Raw genomic sequence first — 18471 nt, 5'->3', positions numbered from 1 at the left:
CACCAAGCAAATATATATATATATATATATATATATATATATATATATATATATATATATATATATATATATATATATATATATATATATATATATATGCTAAACTCATTTGGTGCTAAACCATGTGTTAAATGGGTTTTTCAGGTTTTTATCATTTATTTTTAAATTCTGATGTACAAATGTGATAGTTTTATAGGGATTAGCTTTTAAAGGGTTGGATTCCAACACATGGGTGGGCTTTTATAAATTTCAAAAAACCAACCGTCCAAAATCTTTGTAAAATTTTGAGGCTCCAAACATCATGTTTTTCATGGAAAACACATGATCCAAGTAAGGTTTCTTAGTAAATCGACCATGCCCAACACATTTATGGGGCCCAAACTACATAAAAAAAAAAACGGAAAAGCTGAAAAACCTATTTAACATGCGGTTTAGCACCAAATGGGTTTAGCACGGACCCATTTCCGTGTGTGTGTGTATATATATATAGTGGATATCTCTTCCCTATAATGGATTTCCTTATTAGAGATTTAAACATGTTGTCATCACCCTCATTTTTATCTTTCCTTATCAGAGATTTATAGGCGTTGTTGTCACCGAGCAGGGTGCCACTATGTGCCATGGCTAAGTGCCATTGGCAGAATGGCATGACAGTATTTCATGTGGGGGGCTTCACTCTGAACTCTGTAACTGTGGTATCCATGCAATGCTGTCAATTGATTGGTTATGGCACTTGGCCACGTGACTTAACGGCTCCTTTGATCTCACTCGGTTGCCTTGCCACCACCTTTTATCATTCCTTGTTATGATGTCACCAACCTATCTTTCCTTCTTACGGGATTGACACAAGTTGTTATCTTTACACGTTCTGTCACCACCTTCATCTTTCCTTCGTGTTGTCACCAACCACATCCTACCAGGGATTGATTCACACAAGCAGTCACCAACTGGTCTGGGTTCGAGATCACCACAAAGCTAGGTTTGAACATTAATAACTGAATGATAGATTTAGCGAGAGGCTTCGTAAATATATCAAAAACCTGTAAATGAGAAGGGATGTATCAAGTGACGAGTTGTTGTTGATCTACCCTCTCGTGAACAAAAATGATAGTCAAACTCTACATGCATGCTTTAACCAATTTATTGTTATATGAAAAGCTGACATGTGCATGTCATCGCAAAAAATTGTTGGAATTTGGGAGATAGAGAGTCTAAGATTCCAAAGTATGAATGTGATCAAGGCAAGGGATCAATATTCGACTTCAGAATTGGATCTGGCAATGATAAGCTGCTTCCTCACGTACACTCTAAGATATGTTGTTGCTTTCAGATCTCTGGGTTGCAGGGCACCTTGCCCAATCAGCATTAGAGAACCTGCAAAGAACTAATACATGGCTGAAGACAATTAGGGCTTCAATAAAAATTAAAATTTCTCAAAATTTTAAGGTAAAAATATGAGACAAATAAAAAGAAAGAGCCGCTAGAAAAGGCATTAGCTACGTTGTTGACATTATTTATTAAACTTGGATTGTGATGCTACATTAGCTAGGGACATTCTTTTAAAATATCATCTTTATGAATATTGTTTATTGGTATTTATTTTTTCATTTATTTTTTTTAAAATTCTGTTCTTTCTTGTTTTTCTAAATATTTTGTTATTTTCTGTTTTTTGAATTAGAAATTAATTTTAATTTTAAATGCTCTAATTCGATTCGATTCCTAGGCTTCTCTAAGAAAACAAGACATGCCATAATTTTTGTGAGATCACAATGAAAAGGGAAAGACCATATATATCAAAATAGAACTACTTGAGTGACCCATACACGTGGACAAGCTTTTTGCCCAAAGAACGATCCAAGAAACAAGAGAGGGTGGTGTATGTTCGCCCCCGATGATTCACTGAATCCCACGTCTGTGTTCGGGGCTTTGAATGAGCACCACGTATACAAGTACATGGGGCTCGTATTCCCGTGTATGTTGACATAACTTTGCATCGGACTCTGGTGTTGTTACAAAGACTTAAGTACCCTTTCTTGCTATTCTTCTCATAAAGTGATGGTTTGAGAAAATGACAAAAATGCCCTTCATTCAAAAAAGAAAAAACAAACAGTTCAAAAAAAGGACAAACATGTCTTCCATCCAGAAAGTCGAGGATGATGTTGACTCTTCAAAGTCTTCTTCTTTTTCTGTTCAAAAAAAGGACAAACATGTCTTCTTCTTCTTTCTCCGTAAAATACTGTAAAACCCTCTCTCTCTCTCTAGAGAAAAAATCAAGGGAAACAAAGAGTTCTTCCTGTAGAAGGCCATGAACATCAACCCTCTCTCTCTCTCCCTTCTCTCTCTACTTCTGTGCACATCCAACAGACGATCCTACATTGCTCCATCGTCATCTTCTTCTTCTTCCTTCTTCGTAAAACATTGTAAAACCCTCTCTCTCTCTAGAGAAGAAATCAAGGGAGGTAAAGGGTTCCTCCTGAAGAAGGCCATGAACACCAACCCTCTCACTCTCTCTCCCTTCTCTCTCTACTTATGTGCCTGATTTAGAGTTTTTGCCCTTACAGGAGGGGGGTCCGGGGGGTCCGGGGGCTCGGGGGGCAGCGCCCTCCGGACCAAATTTTTTTGGGCCTTCCAACAATGATTTGTAGTATTATCGGACTTTCCTACATCAATTTGTAGTATTTTTGGGTCTCCAACGAAACGCTATAGTGATTTGCAGAAGACACTACAAATCGCTATAGCGATTTGCGGAAGACACTACAAATCGCAAATCGCTATAGCGATTTGTAGTGTCTTCCGTGAATCGCTATAGCGATTTGTAGTGTCTTCCGCAAATCGCTATAGCGATTTGTAGTGTTATTCAGTAAGCAAATCGTTGTAAATCGCTACCCGAATTAGGATCAACTTGTCAGGGACATATCTCCCTAACCGGAGGTCATATTCCAAATCCGTAAAAAGTGGTGTCTTCGTTTTTTAGTCTAGTTTATTTCTGTAAATTTTCAGCAATTTCTATTGTCATTTCATTCCCTATTTTAACTTCAACGATACATTACAACCACAATCATCAAAAGAAAGATTGCCCAAGCTAAGAGTCATCGTTCTCGCCCTCCTCCTCGATAGCAACCCAGTCGGTGCAGTCACGCTGAGGATGGCCAGCAAAAGCTCCACCACGTCGTCTTCCTCTCCCTAGCGAGGAGGTCTCAGCGGAGCCGTCGTTCTGGTGACGGGTGTTCATCTCGTTCCGGTGACGGGTGTTCTACGAAATGTAAATCCCCCCTCCTGTAAGGGCAAAAGGCCATGAACACGCTGGGAGGAGCCGTCAGACCCCCCTTCTGTAAGGGTAAAAGCTCTGAATAAGACTCCATAACTCTTCAAGTTGAATGATGCTACCCACACTGGTGATGCTACCCACGCTGGGAGGAGCCCCCAGACCCTCCTCCTGTAAGGGTAAAAACTCTGAATCAGGCTCCACAACAATAAATGTGCAGGTCAGTCGGTGCTTGATGGAGCAATGTATGATCTCCTAATGGATGTGCACAGAAGTAGAAATAGAAGGGAGAGAGAGTGTGAGAGAGTTGAATGATGCTACCCACGCTGGGATGAGCCCCCAAACCCTCCTCCTGTAAGGGTAAAAACTTTGAATCAGGCTCCACAACAGTCAATGTGCAGGTCAGTCGGTGCTTGATGGAGCAATGTATGATCTTCTAATGGATGTGCACAGAAGCAGAAATAGAAGGGAGAGAGAGAGAGTAAGAGGGTTGATGTTCATGGCCTCCTCCAGGGGAGATTTCTTTCTCGGATAATCCTGCAGTGCAGAGACTGGGTCTTAAATAATCATCTTCGGGGCACTTAAGTCTTTACAACCACTCCTTTTCAAGAACCGTCATTTTTTTTGCACCAATGGAGGAGAGGGTACTTAAGTCTTTGCAATCGCATCAAACTCCAACGCTAATTAATGCTGACAAACATGGGGATACGAGACGCACATGCTTACATACGTGGTGCTCTTTGGGACCCCCGATCATGAGATGTAGCTAACTGCCCTGTTCGGGGGGGGGGACATATAACCTGCTTTGAAGAAACAATAGCTACCACAAAGGCCTAGAACGAGTAAACTAAGCTCGAACAAGTGTCATCTGATAAAAACACATAGGCTCTGTCATATAATAATATTAATCATCCTTCAGTACCTTGCATTTCACAGTAGAATTCTGATACTACAACCAGAGGCAGTCCTAACCCATGTGAACATATTTTGCAAAACACTCTCAAAAAGGTCATAAAGGACAACTTTCTCGCTTCCACATGAAAATATTTCTATATTTAACTTGAGAAACTTCCCTCAACCGAAAGATGAGAGGGTCTAGTAAGTTAATAGCAGAGATTAACAGCTTGCTGAAAGGTTAGGACAATAGCAATCAATACAGTTTTCAAGTCCCGAGCTTAATTTATATTTTTGCCTCTGATTTGGGAGTTTTATAAATGGAAATCATATCTTTGTTTCCTTGAGCGGGAATTAATTTTAGAATGTGGATCGGTTATGAAAAGCATGCACGCCATTCAGTGGATTCCTCGTTTCAGAAATTATGCATTTCACAATGTTTTTCTTTTCTTTTTTTAGCGTAAAATATCTTTCATCATAGACTATGCACCCACTTCAGCAACCATTTATGCCTATATTAAAATTTATTGTTCAACCACTGAAACACGCCAGAGGTTTATGCTACAGTGAATGATGCTCTTCCAAATTTCCAAAATACAGGTAGCACACCTGTCAAAGGAACACTATTACATTTTTTTTCTTCTACTTTCTGGTTGGCAGGCAACGTTTGTGCAATATCCATTAACCATAGCAATGACAAATTAAAACTTGTAATTCACTGAAAATTAGATCGAGTTGCATTATCCTTATGCATCCAATTAACAACATAAACAACTTAAAATCTGAAGCTTGGTAGACCTAAGTTCAACTCCTCCCATAAGAGAAAACTTCGCAGGGCCCTCATCCTGCTAAAAGGACTGGTTGAAGACTTTAACATTTCCGCTAAAAAACACTAGACATTCCTAGTCAGAGGCGGACCTTGCCTCAAATGTGCTTGATCAATATTAAGGTGCCAATTAAGGACGGGGCAGATTTAGAGGATGTAGCTAACACAGGATATGATTCGCCTCTCTGGATGCCGAGGACTTGTAATCAAGTTTCCAACTTGTACCCCTCACCAGAGCTTATCTAGGAAACTGAAGAGAACACGACTTTCATCTTAGAGAGTGTTCCAATGCAGCAGGAACATCACCATCATTTAATTCCTCATAAATAATTTAATAATTTTGATCATTTTTAGGAAAATTGAGATAGTTGTCATAGGTAGCAAGTTTAGCCCCATTAATCTAGTGAAAAGATCAGGTGCAATATGATTGCATAAATATTTGGGTGTTAAGCACATGATCACCCTCCATCTTGGGGAGCAGGCTATCAGTAAAAGCCTTCCTGAAAGTAAGGAGAGTCGATCTTCTCCTAAGAATCATGGCGTTACCTGATATGCAGGTCACGGATATGCAAGACATGTATATCCATGCTAAAGAAAGCAAGTATATCATGTATAACAAACCTTCTGTTTGTAAATCTACATTTCCAAAAGATAGAGCCAAATAGTGGGCTCTATATATTGTAATACCGTGAAGGCTGAAATATAGAAAAAAAATTAAGCTCCTTCCAATGGATGTAGGCTATTCAACCAAACCTCGTATATCTGTTTTCCTTATTCTGTTCTTTCTTCTTATAGTATCAAAGTCACAACCTCTTATTCAGTCTTAGCCACAATCAAATACGCGTATCAATGTAGCAAACTTTGTTTCTATCAAACTCTCAAACTCTAACTACCTGACAGGGAGACCATGCTTATTGAATCTCAAGATCTTCAAGGATTTGTTGATGGTACCACAGCTGCTACACCACAGTCTATCATTGAGGATGATAACACTGTTATGGTAAATCTAGACTATGTCGGCTTTTGCATGGGTGGATGGCCGGCACTCTCTCAAAAGAAGTGCTTGGCTTCATGGTTGGTATAGATTGAGAAGCTCAGGTATGAAAAACATTAGAAGATAACTTTGCTTTAGACTCTCAAGAACTAAAGTATTTTCTCATTCAAAAAATGCAAACCTTTAAAAAGGGAACGTTAACTATGGCTGAATATCTTGCTGCTTTTAAAAACATTTGTGATGAGCTTGCTGCCATTGGTAAACCCCAATCGGACAAGCATAAAGTTTTTTTCACTTCTCAACGGTCTGGGAATTGAATATGAATCATTTGTGACCACCATGTTGAAACCATCGATTCCTGCCTATTCTCGGTTAATAATGCTTCTTCAAGGGCATGAAACTCAAAAATCTCTACAACCGAGTAAACATAGCCCCAATGTGAATCAACATGCTGCATTCTATATTAAAAAACAAGGTAGTCATGGAGGATATAACAACAATAGAGAAGAAGGTTATAATAATTTCTCATCACGTGGTCACGGTTTTTCCCAAGTGAACAATCAACCCACATGGCAACCTCATCACAATCAAAATCAGAAGGGCAAGCAGACGGATAACAGGGAAAAATTTGTCTGTCAAATTTGTATGAAACCTAATCACTTTGCTTTAAAGTGTTATCATAGGTTCAATCATATGTATCAGGCGTCAGATATTACTCAAGCATTGACGGCCATGAACATTTCTAATAGTCAAGATGAAGCATGGTTTCCAAATACAAGCTCAAGCTCTCATGTCACCAATGACTCAAGTAATCTATCTCGACTCATGCCTTATATTGGAACTGAAAAAATTATGGTAAAAAATGACTTGATATTACTCACATTGGTTCTGTTATTCTTACAACTAAGCATGGCAATATTGATCTTGAGAATGTACTAGTTGTACCACGTATATCTGTTTTCCTTATTCTGTTCTTTATTCTAAGCCTGTCAGTTGTGGGGCCCTAAGGCCTTAATGCACAAATTTTGTGCCATGTGATTGCACCCGATCCGGACTCATTAATCTATCGCCATCTTTAGAATCTTATTTGCCTTACTCTTGTGGACAGTCAAATCATCTGCCTCTCCATTCTTGGGTTTCTTCTTCGGTAGTAGGTTCCAAAACACAACGAAGGTGCCTTAATGCATGGAGAGGCAATATAAGACAATAATTCATGGAGACACCAACATAGCACACGAAGATTTTCAACCCATCAAAACCCACCCAACCATCGTCCAAGATGCATAAAACAATCCAAGGTGTGGAAAATAGGTGTAGGCCAATAACCTTCTCACATCACTAGGACTGGGCATGAAAACAAGTGCCAAAACAGGCCCAAACATCGTAAAGAGATGGACGCAATTTTTTCCGTTTGGGTCTAAACTTGGTTCCAACACATGTTCACATCCGGCAGTATCACCCCATTTTTTGAGATATCACCATATTATTGTTTTACACACAAATTATCACAATGTTAAACTTCAAGCTGGCTATTTAACAGGAAAAATGACAATTATTTTAATTTTCACATACCCATACATATCTTCTTACAATCTTTCATTATTTAAATCTTTTATCTCCTTCACTTGTATTCATTCCCTAGATGGGCGAAGAACTTGTTAATTTAACAAATATAAAGAATATTGTAGTATCAGTTTGTAAATAAACCATTTAAAATCTTACCAATTCTTTATACTATTACTCATCCAAGAGATTTTAGGTCATTTATATACTTCTTATATTCTTCAATTTATGTCTTTATTTATTTTGCTAATCAAAATGAAAGAAAACAAAATATTTCAGCTTCTCATGAGAACAGAGAACTTGACAACCACTATCTTGCCGTTTTAAACTATTTATCACTACGTGTGCCACATTCACAAATAGCCAACTCTCAAGAGAATACATCCAAGAATACATCCAATGCCTAGAATCATAAAACTCATTCTGACAATCCAAAGCAACCAAATCCAACTAACAAAATAATCAGAGGCAGCAAGCCTACTACAAGTTTAGCACACCATCATGCATGAAACAACTCCATGATGCAGTTGCATTCAATGCGTACCTGGTATTTCTTCATGACTTATCCCATTGCATTCTGGGCCAGATAGTAACATATGTGATTACTATCATAGGCCCAATCATTTACAAGGGAAGGGAAAATGTCCAGAGATGTGCAAGAAGAATATATGTCAACCTACAAAAACAACTAAAAGACTGTAACGATTAAATGTTTCTAGTCGACAAATTCTACAGCGTTGACCATTATCTGTTGCATGATATACCCAACCTGCTCCATAGCTATTACAAAGGAACAAAACCCTAGACAGAAACAGAAACCAACAATTACCTAAAACTGATGAAACCACACCCTGAACTTCAAATATTGTAGAAAATGGCCAACTGAAACCTTGCAAGAATTGTGTTCTACCCTGCATTTTAGAAAACATATCTGTGAGATCTGCGCTATGCAACTGGGACAGCATAAAAGAAAAATTGCAAATTTTGCCCACTTCAGAAACAATCCCTCATAGTTTTATACTCGTTCTGTGCAAGAGCAAACTTGTTTAAGGATTGAGACCAGAAACTCACAAAGAGGCAGAACAAGTAACGCAAATGGAACATGAAATTTCACAAACACAAGCTATGGTGGGGTCTGAAAGCCCACATAGCAAAACAACACAAAGCACAAACACACACTCTTTCAGAAACCAATTGTTTGCGTCTCCATGTCATCTAACTGGATTTAGAGAAATAGAAGCCTAGATTTTGCATCCATCTAAATCAAAATAAAATTTTCCATGTGGAATTTCATCAAAATATCTTCAATGTCAAGACCATGATTGAAAGCTTCCCAAAGTTTTTAGATTTGAATTTCCTGCCAAGTTCAAACATGACAAGACAAAGAAAAAAAACTATTTCCTGTGACATTATTCACTGGCATAATAAAATAAGGTTAACAGAAAACTCTGGACACCTGTAATTATTGATTGGTGAAAAAATGAAAATATTCCCAGCAACGATCACAAGCACAAAACTAGAATATGCAAAGAATCTACCACAACAACAGAATATTACTCTATTAGTAATCTATACAACTTCAGCAGAACGTTGTAGCAATAGAGCACTGTTTAAAACTCAAGATAGAGCATAATCAGTAGAGTATCAATTTTTTGTGAAGGAAACTGCCAGATGCCTTGGCCAACGAAGTCAGTAAATGGTTCTTTTCAAAGCAGAACAATTCAGATCACGTGTATCATAGATTTCTGCAAACTCTTGCTTGATTAAATGAAAACACTGGTTTTAGCACCAAAACGAAGAATAAATGCGGAGAAAAGGGGAAAAGTAGGAAAACAAAAAAGAAAATGGTGAGACATGGAGTATGAGAAGATGAGTTGATTGGATATGCAAATTAAACAGTGAAAGAAGAAATAATGATGAAAGCTATGCACTAATTCTCCAAATGAAAAATATATGTGATGAAGGCTGCAGCCATTTTTTCCAATTTTTGAGGCCGAAGACATCAAGGAAAGAAAGAAAATAAGATGATTGGCCCAAAGCAACAAGGAGATAAAGTTGTATGGAAGCCGTTAACAATATCCAGCATGGCATTAGGTCTACTGAAATAATCTTAGTATACACCAACCGCTCAATGAAAGGTTTCCCAAAATAAATAAATTTTGAAACCCAAAAAGAAGGGAAGCCTCTCACCACAGCACATTCGATACATCCAGTACCTCCGTCTGCCTCATCCAGCCTCCCCATAAATGAAATACAATCCACAAATTACACCATATATGGAGGTCCTTAACACCAGACAAAAATTCTATTGGTTGAAAATTATAGATCCCTAGTTAAATTGGGTTGCTCACAGTACATATACAGTATTTTTATTAATAACAACACATTAAATGACAGTCCACCCTAATTTTAACAAAAGATGACTACATTTGCTTTATGTCCTACTTTCATGAAGAATCGAAAGCAACAAAAGTCCAACCAGAGAAGCAGGTTACAAATATAATCAGCAATACTTCACGCCACCAAGTATACCTGCTTTTGTCTTCCTAAAGCTTCCCGAACATTGTTGGTAGATACTACTTCTCTGCAAACATCATGTTGTTACAAATAAGAAAGAAAACTTAAGCTAGTTCAGGTCTTATGTTATAAATTAATATTTAAGGAATTTATTTTAAAGAAATTTTCAACTTCCAAAGAAAACAAACAGCATGAACCCAAGACCATTTCAGAGGCAACACAGATTAGTAGTTCATCATCGCAACCATATCAAGTTAAGCAGCACATGACATCTTTGTTTATATTCCATCTACTTGTATATTGATTATTTCATGCATGAAGATTGAAACCAATAGCAAGTGCAATCCTTTTCTACCTAGACCATAGCAAGTCAACCAGAACGTGAAGGATAAATAACAAGGCCTTGACACACACCTCTTGTATCCTTAAAAACTCCTCCAATACTTCGAAACAACCTTGCCATACTCCAGAAACCAGTTCTCCATTAAAAATAGGAACAGGCTAGAAAATTGCAATTATCTACTTTATGAACAATTACTGACACATTAACAAACAAATATCGCCCAAAAATTAATTAAAGAGGAGCAGAACACAGTCCATAGCAAGAGACAAATGGAAACTGCTACAGTTAAGGGCTGTTTTTTTTTTCTTGCTTTTACACAGGATCTTAGTATCCCATACTACAGAATAGTCTGAGAAATATGGTGCACAACATTGCATCCCATTTTTTGATATAATGCTAATGTCTATCTTCAAGGGAAAAGAGGGCCTCTGAAAGAAAATAGCCCTTAACATTCTTTTTCAAAATCTTGTAAGGCCAAATATCCCCAAGCAGGAAACAACCACTAATCCACAAGACTCAACATATGACATCTTTTCACCTAAAGGCACTTCAGCAAGCCTCAACCCGTCAACCTTCGCCACTTTGCTGTCATTTGTCCCTAGAGAAAAGGGCAACTGACAATTTGAAGGGAAGACCATGTTCCTACCTGCACCAACTTCGACGAGGATGTCGAAGGGTTGGGTGGGGAAGAGTGTCACAGACCAACCTCGTATGCACTGTTAGGCACGCGGGTGAAAGAGGGCACCCGATGTTTGGCGAACAATGTATATGCATAGTCTCGAGACGGATGGACCTTGTGTGCAATAGGCATTGTGAGGCAGCATTGTTGGCACAACCTGACGTGCAGGTGATAGAAAGGCACTTGGTGTTCAGGTAGACAACGCGCGTTGGTGCAGCGGTGTGTGATGGCATATGCCGTGGCAGCGGGCAGTATGCGTTGAGCTATTAATGGTGTGTAGTGGTAACATGCCATACGATGGGCAAAGATATTGGTGTTGTTGCAATAGTATGTGGTGGCACGGATGTGGTGTAGTGTTCTACATTGAGTTAGGTTAGCGGACTAGAGGATGCCTTTGGAGATTTGTTTCAGTACCTTTTAACTCGGAGAAGATTTTTCATGCGTAGCATTTGGTACACACGGGGTGCGTGTAGGTTAGGGCTAATTCCCATAGGGGGCACATTAAGTGGTTTCAACCATGTATAGTAACACGGGGCCGGGCAAGTGAACACTCAAGCGCCGGTGAGTGATTGAGTACCGTTGCTCACTAAGACATACAACTATCAACTGGCCGCAAGACGGGGGTCAGCAACGACCTTCTCCCATCCGTTGAGATATCTATAGGTCTCCTGAGTGACGCTTTCAGGAGACCGCATCGCTGCCTTGGTGGCGTGACGTTGCGGTTGAATTGGGTTGTTAGTTCGAAGGGGCATGAGCATCGCCCTCTCTTCGGAACACGAACGATGTCTGCTTTTGTACATTCGTTGAAGAGCATTGTGGAGCCACGCATAGGGAAGATGCACGGAGTCTTGGCTTGGTCTAGGTCGTTATGCATGAGGCGGTGCGTGGGGCCTAACATCCGTTTAGGCAGCTGCATATGGGGGTGGTGTGTAGTGCCAATGATCATTTCGACAGTCGCAAAAAATGGTGTTGTGTGAGGCCTATGGCTGTTAGGATGGCCAGATTGGATTGTCCATTGCCGCACAGGCTTGCAAAAAATTTAGCCCATGACAAAACATTTTGAAGAAACTGGGGCATTCAAAGAGTACCAGAGAAAGGAGGCATCATATTTACTTATTTGGAATAAAAAAGGCACTGCTGTTAATGGGTCTACAATGAAAACAAAATACAATTTAACAACATTATATGCACCAGGACATCCAATTTACTTCTGTAACATTGTTCAATATATACCACAGTAAAAATAAATATATAAACAGCCACACCATACCCAATGGCAGTACCAGGTAAAATAGTCCAGGGTCCAATCTTTTCACTTTCATTAGCCAAGAAGAGAAATAGGGAGGAAGCATTGATTTAAGAAAACAAAGGAAGTATGGATTTAAGAAAACAAAATTCATGAAACCTTTGAGGTACAAACTCACATCGCATTGCAAATTTTTCAGGGTGGCTATGAGCAACTTGTCTCCAACAATCAATCTCAACTTTTTAATAAGATCATCTCTAGTCAACCTTTTCGCCTGGCACAAAATGAAAAACAGCACATGAACCAAGTTCAGAATACAACATACAGCTCAATCAGTCTTCCAAGTTTTCGCACCTTGAAATCATCATAATAGTGATCAAGGTCCTTCTTATCTTCCGGGATCATATACTTCTCAATTGCAGCAAACAGTAGTGGAAACGCCATCCAATTAGAAGTTGGCTTCTTCACTGGCTCTGGGGCAATTCCCTGTATATTTTGGTGACCACTCTTAGACAAGTTGGACAAGTGGTATCCAACGATTGCCTTAAAATAGACAAAGGCAATTAATTGTTGACTTAAACATACGGCACAGACACAAGATACCCAGACAAATTTTCATGTTACACTATCAAATGGCACAGCCCTGTAAACCTCTGCCAGCAAAGACACAAAGTTCAGCTTCCAAACACATGAACTTCCATACTTGGTAAGGTACCAACTGCTCATCAGAGGGCTCCACTGATTCAACAGCTTACCAGCTTCCATACACTAAGTGAACAAACTTTAAAACCATGATATTCAAGTAATGGCCACTATATACCAAAATTCAGAATGTTCTTACCAAATCAGCAGTTGTGGAGACTCGCTTCATATTGCTACCAGGCAATTGGGAATTTGTGTCTGCCACTGAACCAATTATGCTGTGTCTTCCTTTCAGTTCAGCCAAGCACTCTAAAAAAATTACAAAAACAAAAGATAATGCGGAAAAATAATAACAGTATCCAAGTGAGCATGAAGCCAGAAGGCCTATTATAAACATTCAATCATCCAATCATTTTGATGCAGACAGATTACCTTCAACAATAGGAGGCACCTTAAAACTAACAACATACTCTGGAAGTATGTGTGTGTTCATATGGGTACCCCATATGACATAATGCTTAGGATTCCCAAGATCATCCACACCGCTGTCAAAAATTTCACTGCTAGGATAGAACTGTTCAGAACCAATAGGGACTTGCTCCATATTTCCCATTATCACACGACATAATACCATGTGCTGCATGCCTTTTTCGTCAATATCAGTATAACTGGCTCTGTACACAAACAATCGAATTAGCATTAGGCATCTCTCAGCACAAAGGTAATATGCAAAGTAAGGGCCAAACACTGAAATATAATGGCTGGCTCACAGAGGAATCAAACAGAATGCAGCAACCAGGAAAGGAAGATAATGTGCTATTGACACAGAAATAATAATGCAAAAAACATTCACCTGATATGGGAGCACTGTTTTGGTGAAAGATAGATGCCACTGCCATATGCCACTCCATTCATAGGTTTTTGAATTCTTCCAAACCCATGAAGCATGATCTCAACAATACCTTCTCTTGAAGAACCGTGCCATGCATACCGAACATTTGCATCGCCGCGGTAGTTCTTCATGACCTGCACCTGGTTTTCAAACAACTGCATCCGATCCTGTGCAAACCTACAGGAGGGAGAGTAACAATAAATCCCAACTATATGACTAGCTGTAACAAGCGTATGGACTCCCATAAGAAACACATCGCGAACAGCAATGTAACCACTAGAACCTCTGTCCAAAGCCACCACCTTATCACGCAGAGCCTCCGAACCAAGAACCTCTAGAACCTCCTGGCTCATATTGTATGACCCTCTCCCAAAAGCTCCACCCTCAGACAACAGTTCGCCATTTTCACCAATTACTTCTCTCATTTCTGCAGGTTGGTTTCGGCTACCACCAGAATCCTGATCTAAATCACTATGCTCGTCGCTCAACGGAACCTTTACAATCTTCGCATGAGAAACCGATACATCGCTCCGATCCTCCGTATTCGAACTATCTGCCCGACTAATACCAATTTCAAGTTTCACCTCAAACTTCGGCGAATCTGCAAGCTTCGGATGTCTGCACTTCCCCGCGCCAGTGTTACTACCACTACCGTCTAAGAAAAACTTGGGAAAGAAACACCGTTCCGATTCATCAATCCACGCAATCGATCGCTGCAACCCACTTCTGAGATCGATCCGCACCATGCGAAGAAAATCGACGAGGCAGCGGCGTCCGTCCAACACCACCTCCAAAGCGGATATCTTGCCGCCAAACGCATCGGCAAAGGGACCGATCACATGCACAGGGAAATCGCACCACCACCCCTTCGAGAAGAACATCATCCGCCTGGGCAACCCGCTGTTGAGGAAATTCGAGTAGTTGTCGATCACGGACTTCCCGGAACAACACCCGCACCCACGCCGGAAACCCTCCACCGTCGTCGCCGCTGCCGGCAGCGACGGCAGCCGTTCCCTCCTCCAACCAGCACGATGGCTCCGCGTCCGCCCCACACCCGCCAGATACGCCGCGCACCGCAAAGCCTGCTTCCGCTTCAAATCCGCAACCTTCCCTCCGCCCCGATCGATCTCTCCCAACACCCTATCCATACTCAAAACTGTACAAGAGATCCAACTCCGGCGAAAAACCAAAGACCTTACAAATCAACGAAAGAAAACTACCGATCTACACATATTTTACGTTCACCGGATCGACGACACTCAACAGCAACCTATTCACACAAGAGCCGACGAAAAAAAATCAAAACCCTAACAAAAACCCCCCAAAAAATCAAATTTCCATGCGAAAAAACCTAACCCGATCATCTCGAAGATGCATCGCCTAGGAAAAAAAACTACTCAATTACTCTCTTTTCTTCATTACTTCGGTCACCAGAAACCATAATCGATCGCGCGATCGGAAAGAAACCCTAATGATGGCGAAAATTTTCATCCAAATGGCAACGAAATTTCCTCAGTAAATGAAAATTTTATTTTTTGAAAAAAATAACGAAATTCAAACCAAATAGATGGAAAAGAATGAAAATAAAAAATAAAATAAAAACATTTCTACTGAGAAAAAAAATTAAAAAAAAAAAAAGAAAGAGGAAAATATCTACCTTGTCCGGTGGAGCCATTTGTGAAAAGAAAAAGATTAAAAAAGGAGCAAAAAAAGATGGGGAGAAGAAACGGCTCACCCACAGAGAAGAAAGAGTAAACGGAGGGCGGGTATGTTTCCCAGAACCGTCTTTTGGGAGTTTCAAAGTAAAATGGTTCGGATATTAACCCGAGTCCGTTCGGATCTAGTTTAGGCTTGGGTGAAAACTTTTACCAATTTGGTGTTTGATGGCGCCTAAAATTTCTCCATCAAGTAGACTAGAAAAGTTGCCCTTCTGTGTCCATTTACCTCATTCTTCAGGCTTATGGAAATTTAAGGTTTGAAGACAAACAAAATTTCTTATGTGCATCACGCCACCTTGTACAAACAGGAGCTGGGTGACTCTTTGGGGCAAGGAGTAAGCCCACATAGTTTTAAGCTGTTAAGACAATAATCATAAGTACTGTATGCAAAGCCTTTCTCCATCTAAATATCACAAAAAGAAAAAATCAAATATAAGATCAGAAAAGACTTTCAAGTTTGTGTAAGACACAAAAAAATCATTATTTTGCCCTCCCACAATCATTCTTCTTGATCTAAACAGGTGAGGTGACATTTCATAAGTGAGATTTTTCTAAGGTGGTTCCTTCGTAATAGATAGAAGATTGATCTTCTTGGTTCGAGATTGGGTATTCATGTTATCCCAAACAAGTGATTCAAAGAAGCTCAAACAAATAAAAAAAGATTTTGCAACTAGACGAATATTATAAATCTCCTTAAAAATTACTTCACAATTGTGTGAGGTTTCTTCGGGTTCTAGGATAGGAGTTTTCTTCTAGTTCCAATACTTGATGTACTCAAGCTAACAACTTAAAAGTACTGGTATGAATATTTCAGTTTCAAATGATACCACCACCAATGTACCCAAACTAACAACTTAAATGTACGAGTGGGAGGATCCGAAGATCCAAATTGCAGGACAAGATCAAAGAGTTGAAAATCCAAAACAAAAAAGGATTTTAATCCTAAAAGAAGGAAAATAGGAAAAGGCAAGAAGCACACAATTGAAAAAAAACAAGATCTTCAGACAATATCCTAAAATTGTTAGAGGTTATGTTTTCTTAATTTCTAAATGTCATGTAATTTTTAAGTGTCATGTAATTTCTCCAACAATAGTTTCTAAAAATATAAAACCTAGCCTAATATTTATGCATGAAACTAATGTAAAAATACATATATTTAAAAAAAATAAAGTAAAAAAGAAAGCAACTAACAGAAATCTTAAAATAAAAATAAAATATGCTGATAATAAGAAAATCCGACGACCGCACAGCAGAGCCGACAGATGACAGAGTCCCAGATGGCCAAACAGATCGAGATGGCACTACCTAAATGGCAGAATCAAAACGGTGAAGGTTCAGATGGTCGAACCTAGCTAGATGGTTAAACTAAGTGAGACAACAAAATAGAGTCGGACAACCAAACTAGGTCGGATGGCTAAAACAAAAAAAGGCCATGGATGGCCAAAGACTGAAGGGTTGCAGGGCCTAGGCGACCAACTCTGCAGGAAACTTGCAGGGCATGAATGGCCAAATCTGCAATGAGGTCGCAAGGCCAAGATGACCAAGTTTGCGAAAAGGATCTAGAGGACATAGATAGCCAATCTGCAGAGACAAAAAAGAAAAAAAAAATTGGTCGGACGGCCAAATCTGTCAGAAACAAAGTTTGGATAGACGGTAGACCTGTCAGAGACAGCAGAGTCAAAGCCTCGGATGGGCAAGTCTCCGAAAAAAGTAGGATGTACGGTTAAACCTAATTTAGGCGTTCGATAGAGCAGAAAAAATTATGCAAAGCAGACATGCCCTCGAACTGCAAGGGATGATGTCTAAGCTTGGGTGGCTGACCCTAGGCGATTGAGCCTGCAAAAATACATAGAGAAGGCAACAGAGGCCACATATGGCTTTGCCTGGAGAATGATCGGGCTAAAGGGATAGGACGTCTAAGACTAAAAAAAACAAAGGTTGGAGGCATAGACGGTCGCCTGCAATAGAGAAAAGAAGAAGAAAAATAGAAGGTAAACTTTGCGAAAGGTAGAGCCGACAGACGACTAAATATGGGGCGACCAAACCTAGTTTAGTTGTTCAGACAAACAGAAAACTAAAAAACCTGAAAATGCAATTCTAACTACGAAATTCAAAAAAACTACAACATTCCTTCGTGATTGCCAAAACCGTTGATAAAAAATTTTGAGACTTACCTTTTAAATTGCTAAAAAATAAAACTCCTTTAAAAATTGTGGGGACATTGATCAAGTCTTCGTCGTCATTCTTCAGAGGGAAGTTAAAGCCAAGACAGGTTTTTGAACTTCTATAGCTCGAATTGCACCGAACGATTTTATGCAATCAAATAAAAGAAAATGTATAAGTATCTTTAAATGAATCAAATATAAAATCAAGAATAAAGTAAAGAAATTGATCTAGAAATGTACCTTTTTTAGACTCGAGGGTCTATTTAGATTTGAGGTTTTCTTAGTGCGACAACACTTCCATCCTAGTATGATAAGAATAACAATGACTTCAAAAGCACCTCAACACAAGTATGGCAATGCAATGGTTCTTTTTCTTCAAGGCCAATGTTCGGACGTGTAAATTTTTGGATCCCTGATCATAGGGGAGAGCCCCCTATTGTAGGCGTTAAGAATGGATCCAGATCATGAGATTCTTCAGGTTTGGATCTAGTTTAAATGGATTTGTACTCATCACAGATAAGAGATGAGGTTAAGTTTGAGAACTGCTCCCTGAAAGAAAGTTTATTCGAGAAAAATATTTTCTTAAATTTATGCAAAAGTAGTTGGAGATGAGGCAAATGTGTCTCATTTGTTCGAACTGATTTGTCCGTCTAGAGATAGGCGGCTAAACTGGTTTGGTCATCCTTTGGAGACGATAAACCAAATGTTGAATTAACTAGACGGCTGA

General features: G+C 39.4%; 1 protein-coding gene across 9 annotated transcripts; it reads right to left on the bottom strand.

Annotated features, from left to right (window-relative positions):
* Positions 1–946: 946 nt before the first annotated feature.
* LOC149846613 (inactive poly [ADP-ribose] polymerase RCD1-like) lies at positions 947–15592 on the bottom strand. Of its 9 annotated transcripts, XR_016430297.1 has the most exons (10): positions 15519–15592; positions 13823–15131; positions 13402–13643; positions 13169–13278; positions 12682–12813; positions 12506–12601; positions 10075–10126; positions 8372–8453; positions 8087–8218; positions 1125–1384 (listed from the first exon to the last, which is right to left on the bottom strand). XR_016430297.1 is itself a non-coding variant. In XM_089996449.1 (8 exons), the coding sequence occupies exons 2-8, from the start codon at positions 15007–15009 to the stop codon at positions 1250–1252; spliced, it is 1944 nt and encodes a 647-aa protein (XP_089852575.1). In that variant the 5' UTR covers positions 15010–15131; positions 15519–15592; the 3' UTR covers positions 1125–1249. The 9 variants fall into 9 exon arrangements, 4 of the variants coding, with proteins under 4 accessions (XP_089852575.1, XP_089852576.1, XP_089852574.1 ...); XR_016430294.1 differs by lacking the exon at positions 10075–10126 and adding an exon at positions 947–1040 and having other exon boundaries at positions 1305–1384; positions 8087–8453; XR_016430296.1 differs by lacking the exon at positions 1125–1384 and having other exon boundaries at positions 7922–8218.
* Between the last annotated feature and the right edge of the window lie 2879 nt (positions 15593–18471).

This window comes from Nuphar pumila, chromosome 2, assembly GCF_984573655.1.
Source record: "Nuphar pumila chromosome 2, dmNupPumi1.hap1.1, whole genome shotgun sequence".
In the NCBI taxonomy this organism is placed as follows: Eukaryota; Viridiplantae; Streptophyta; class Magnoliopsida; order Nymphaeales; family Nymphaeaceae; genus Nuphar; species Nuphar pumila.
The sequence above is the reverse complement of the archived record's forward strand: the minus strand, read 5'-3'. Positions and strand labels throughout refer to the sequence as shown.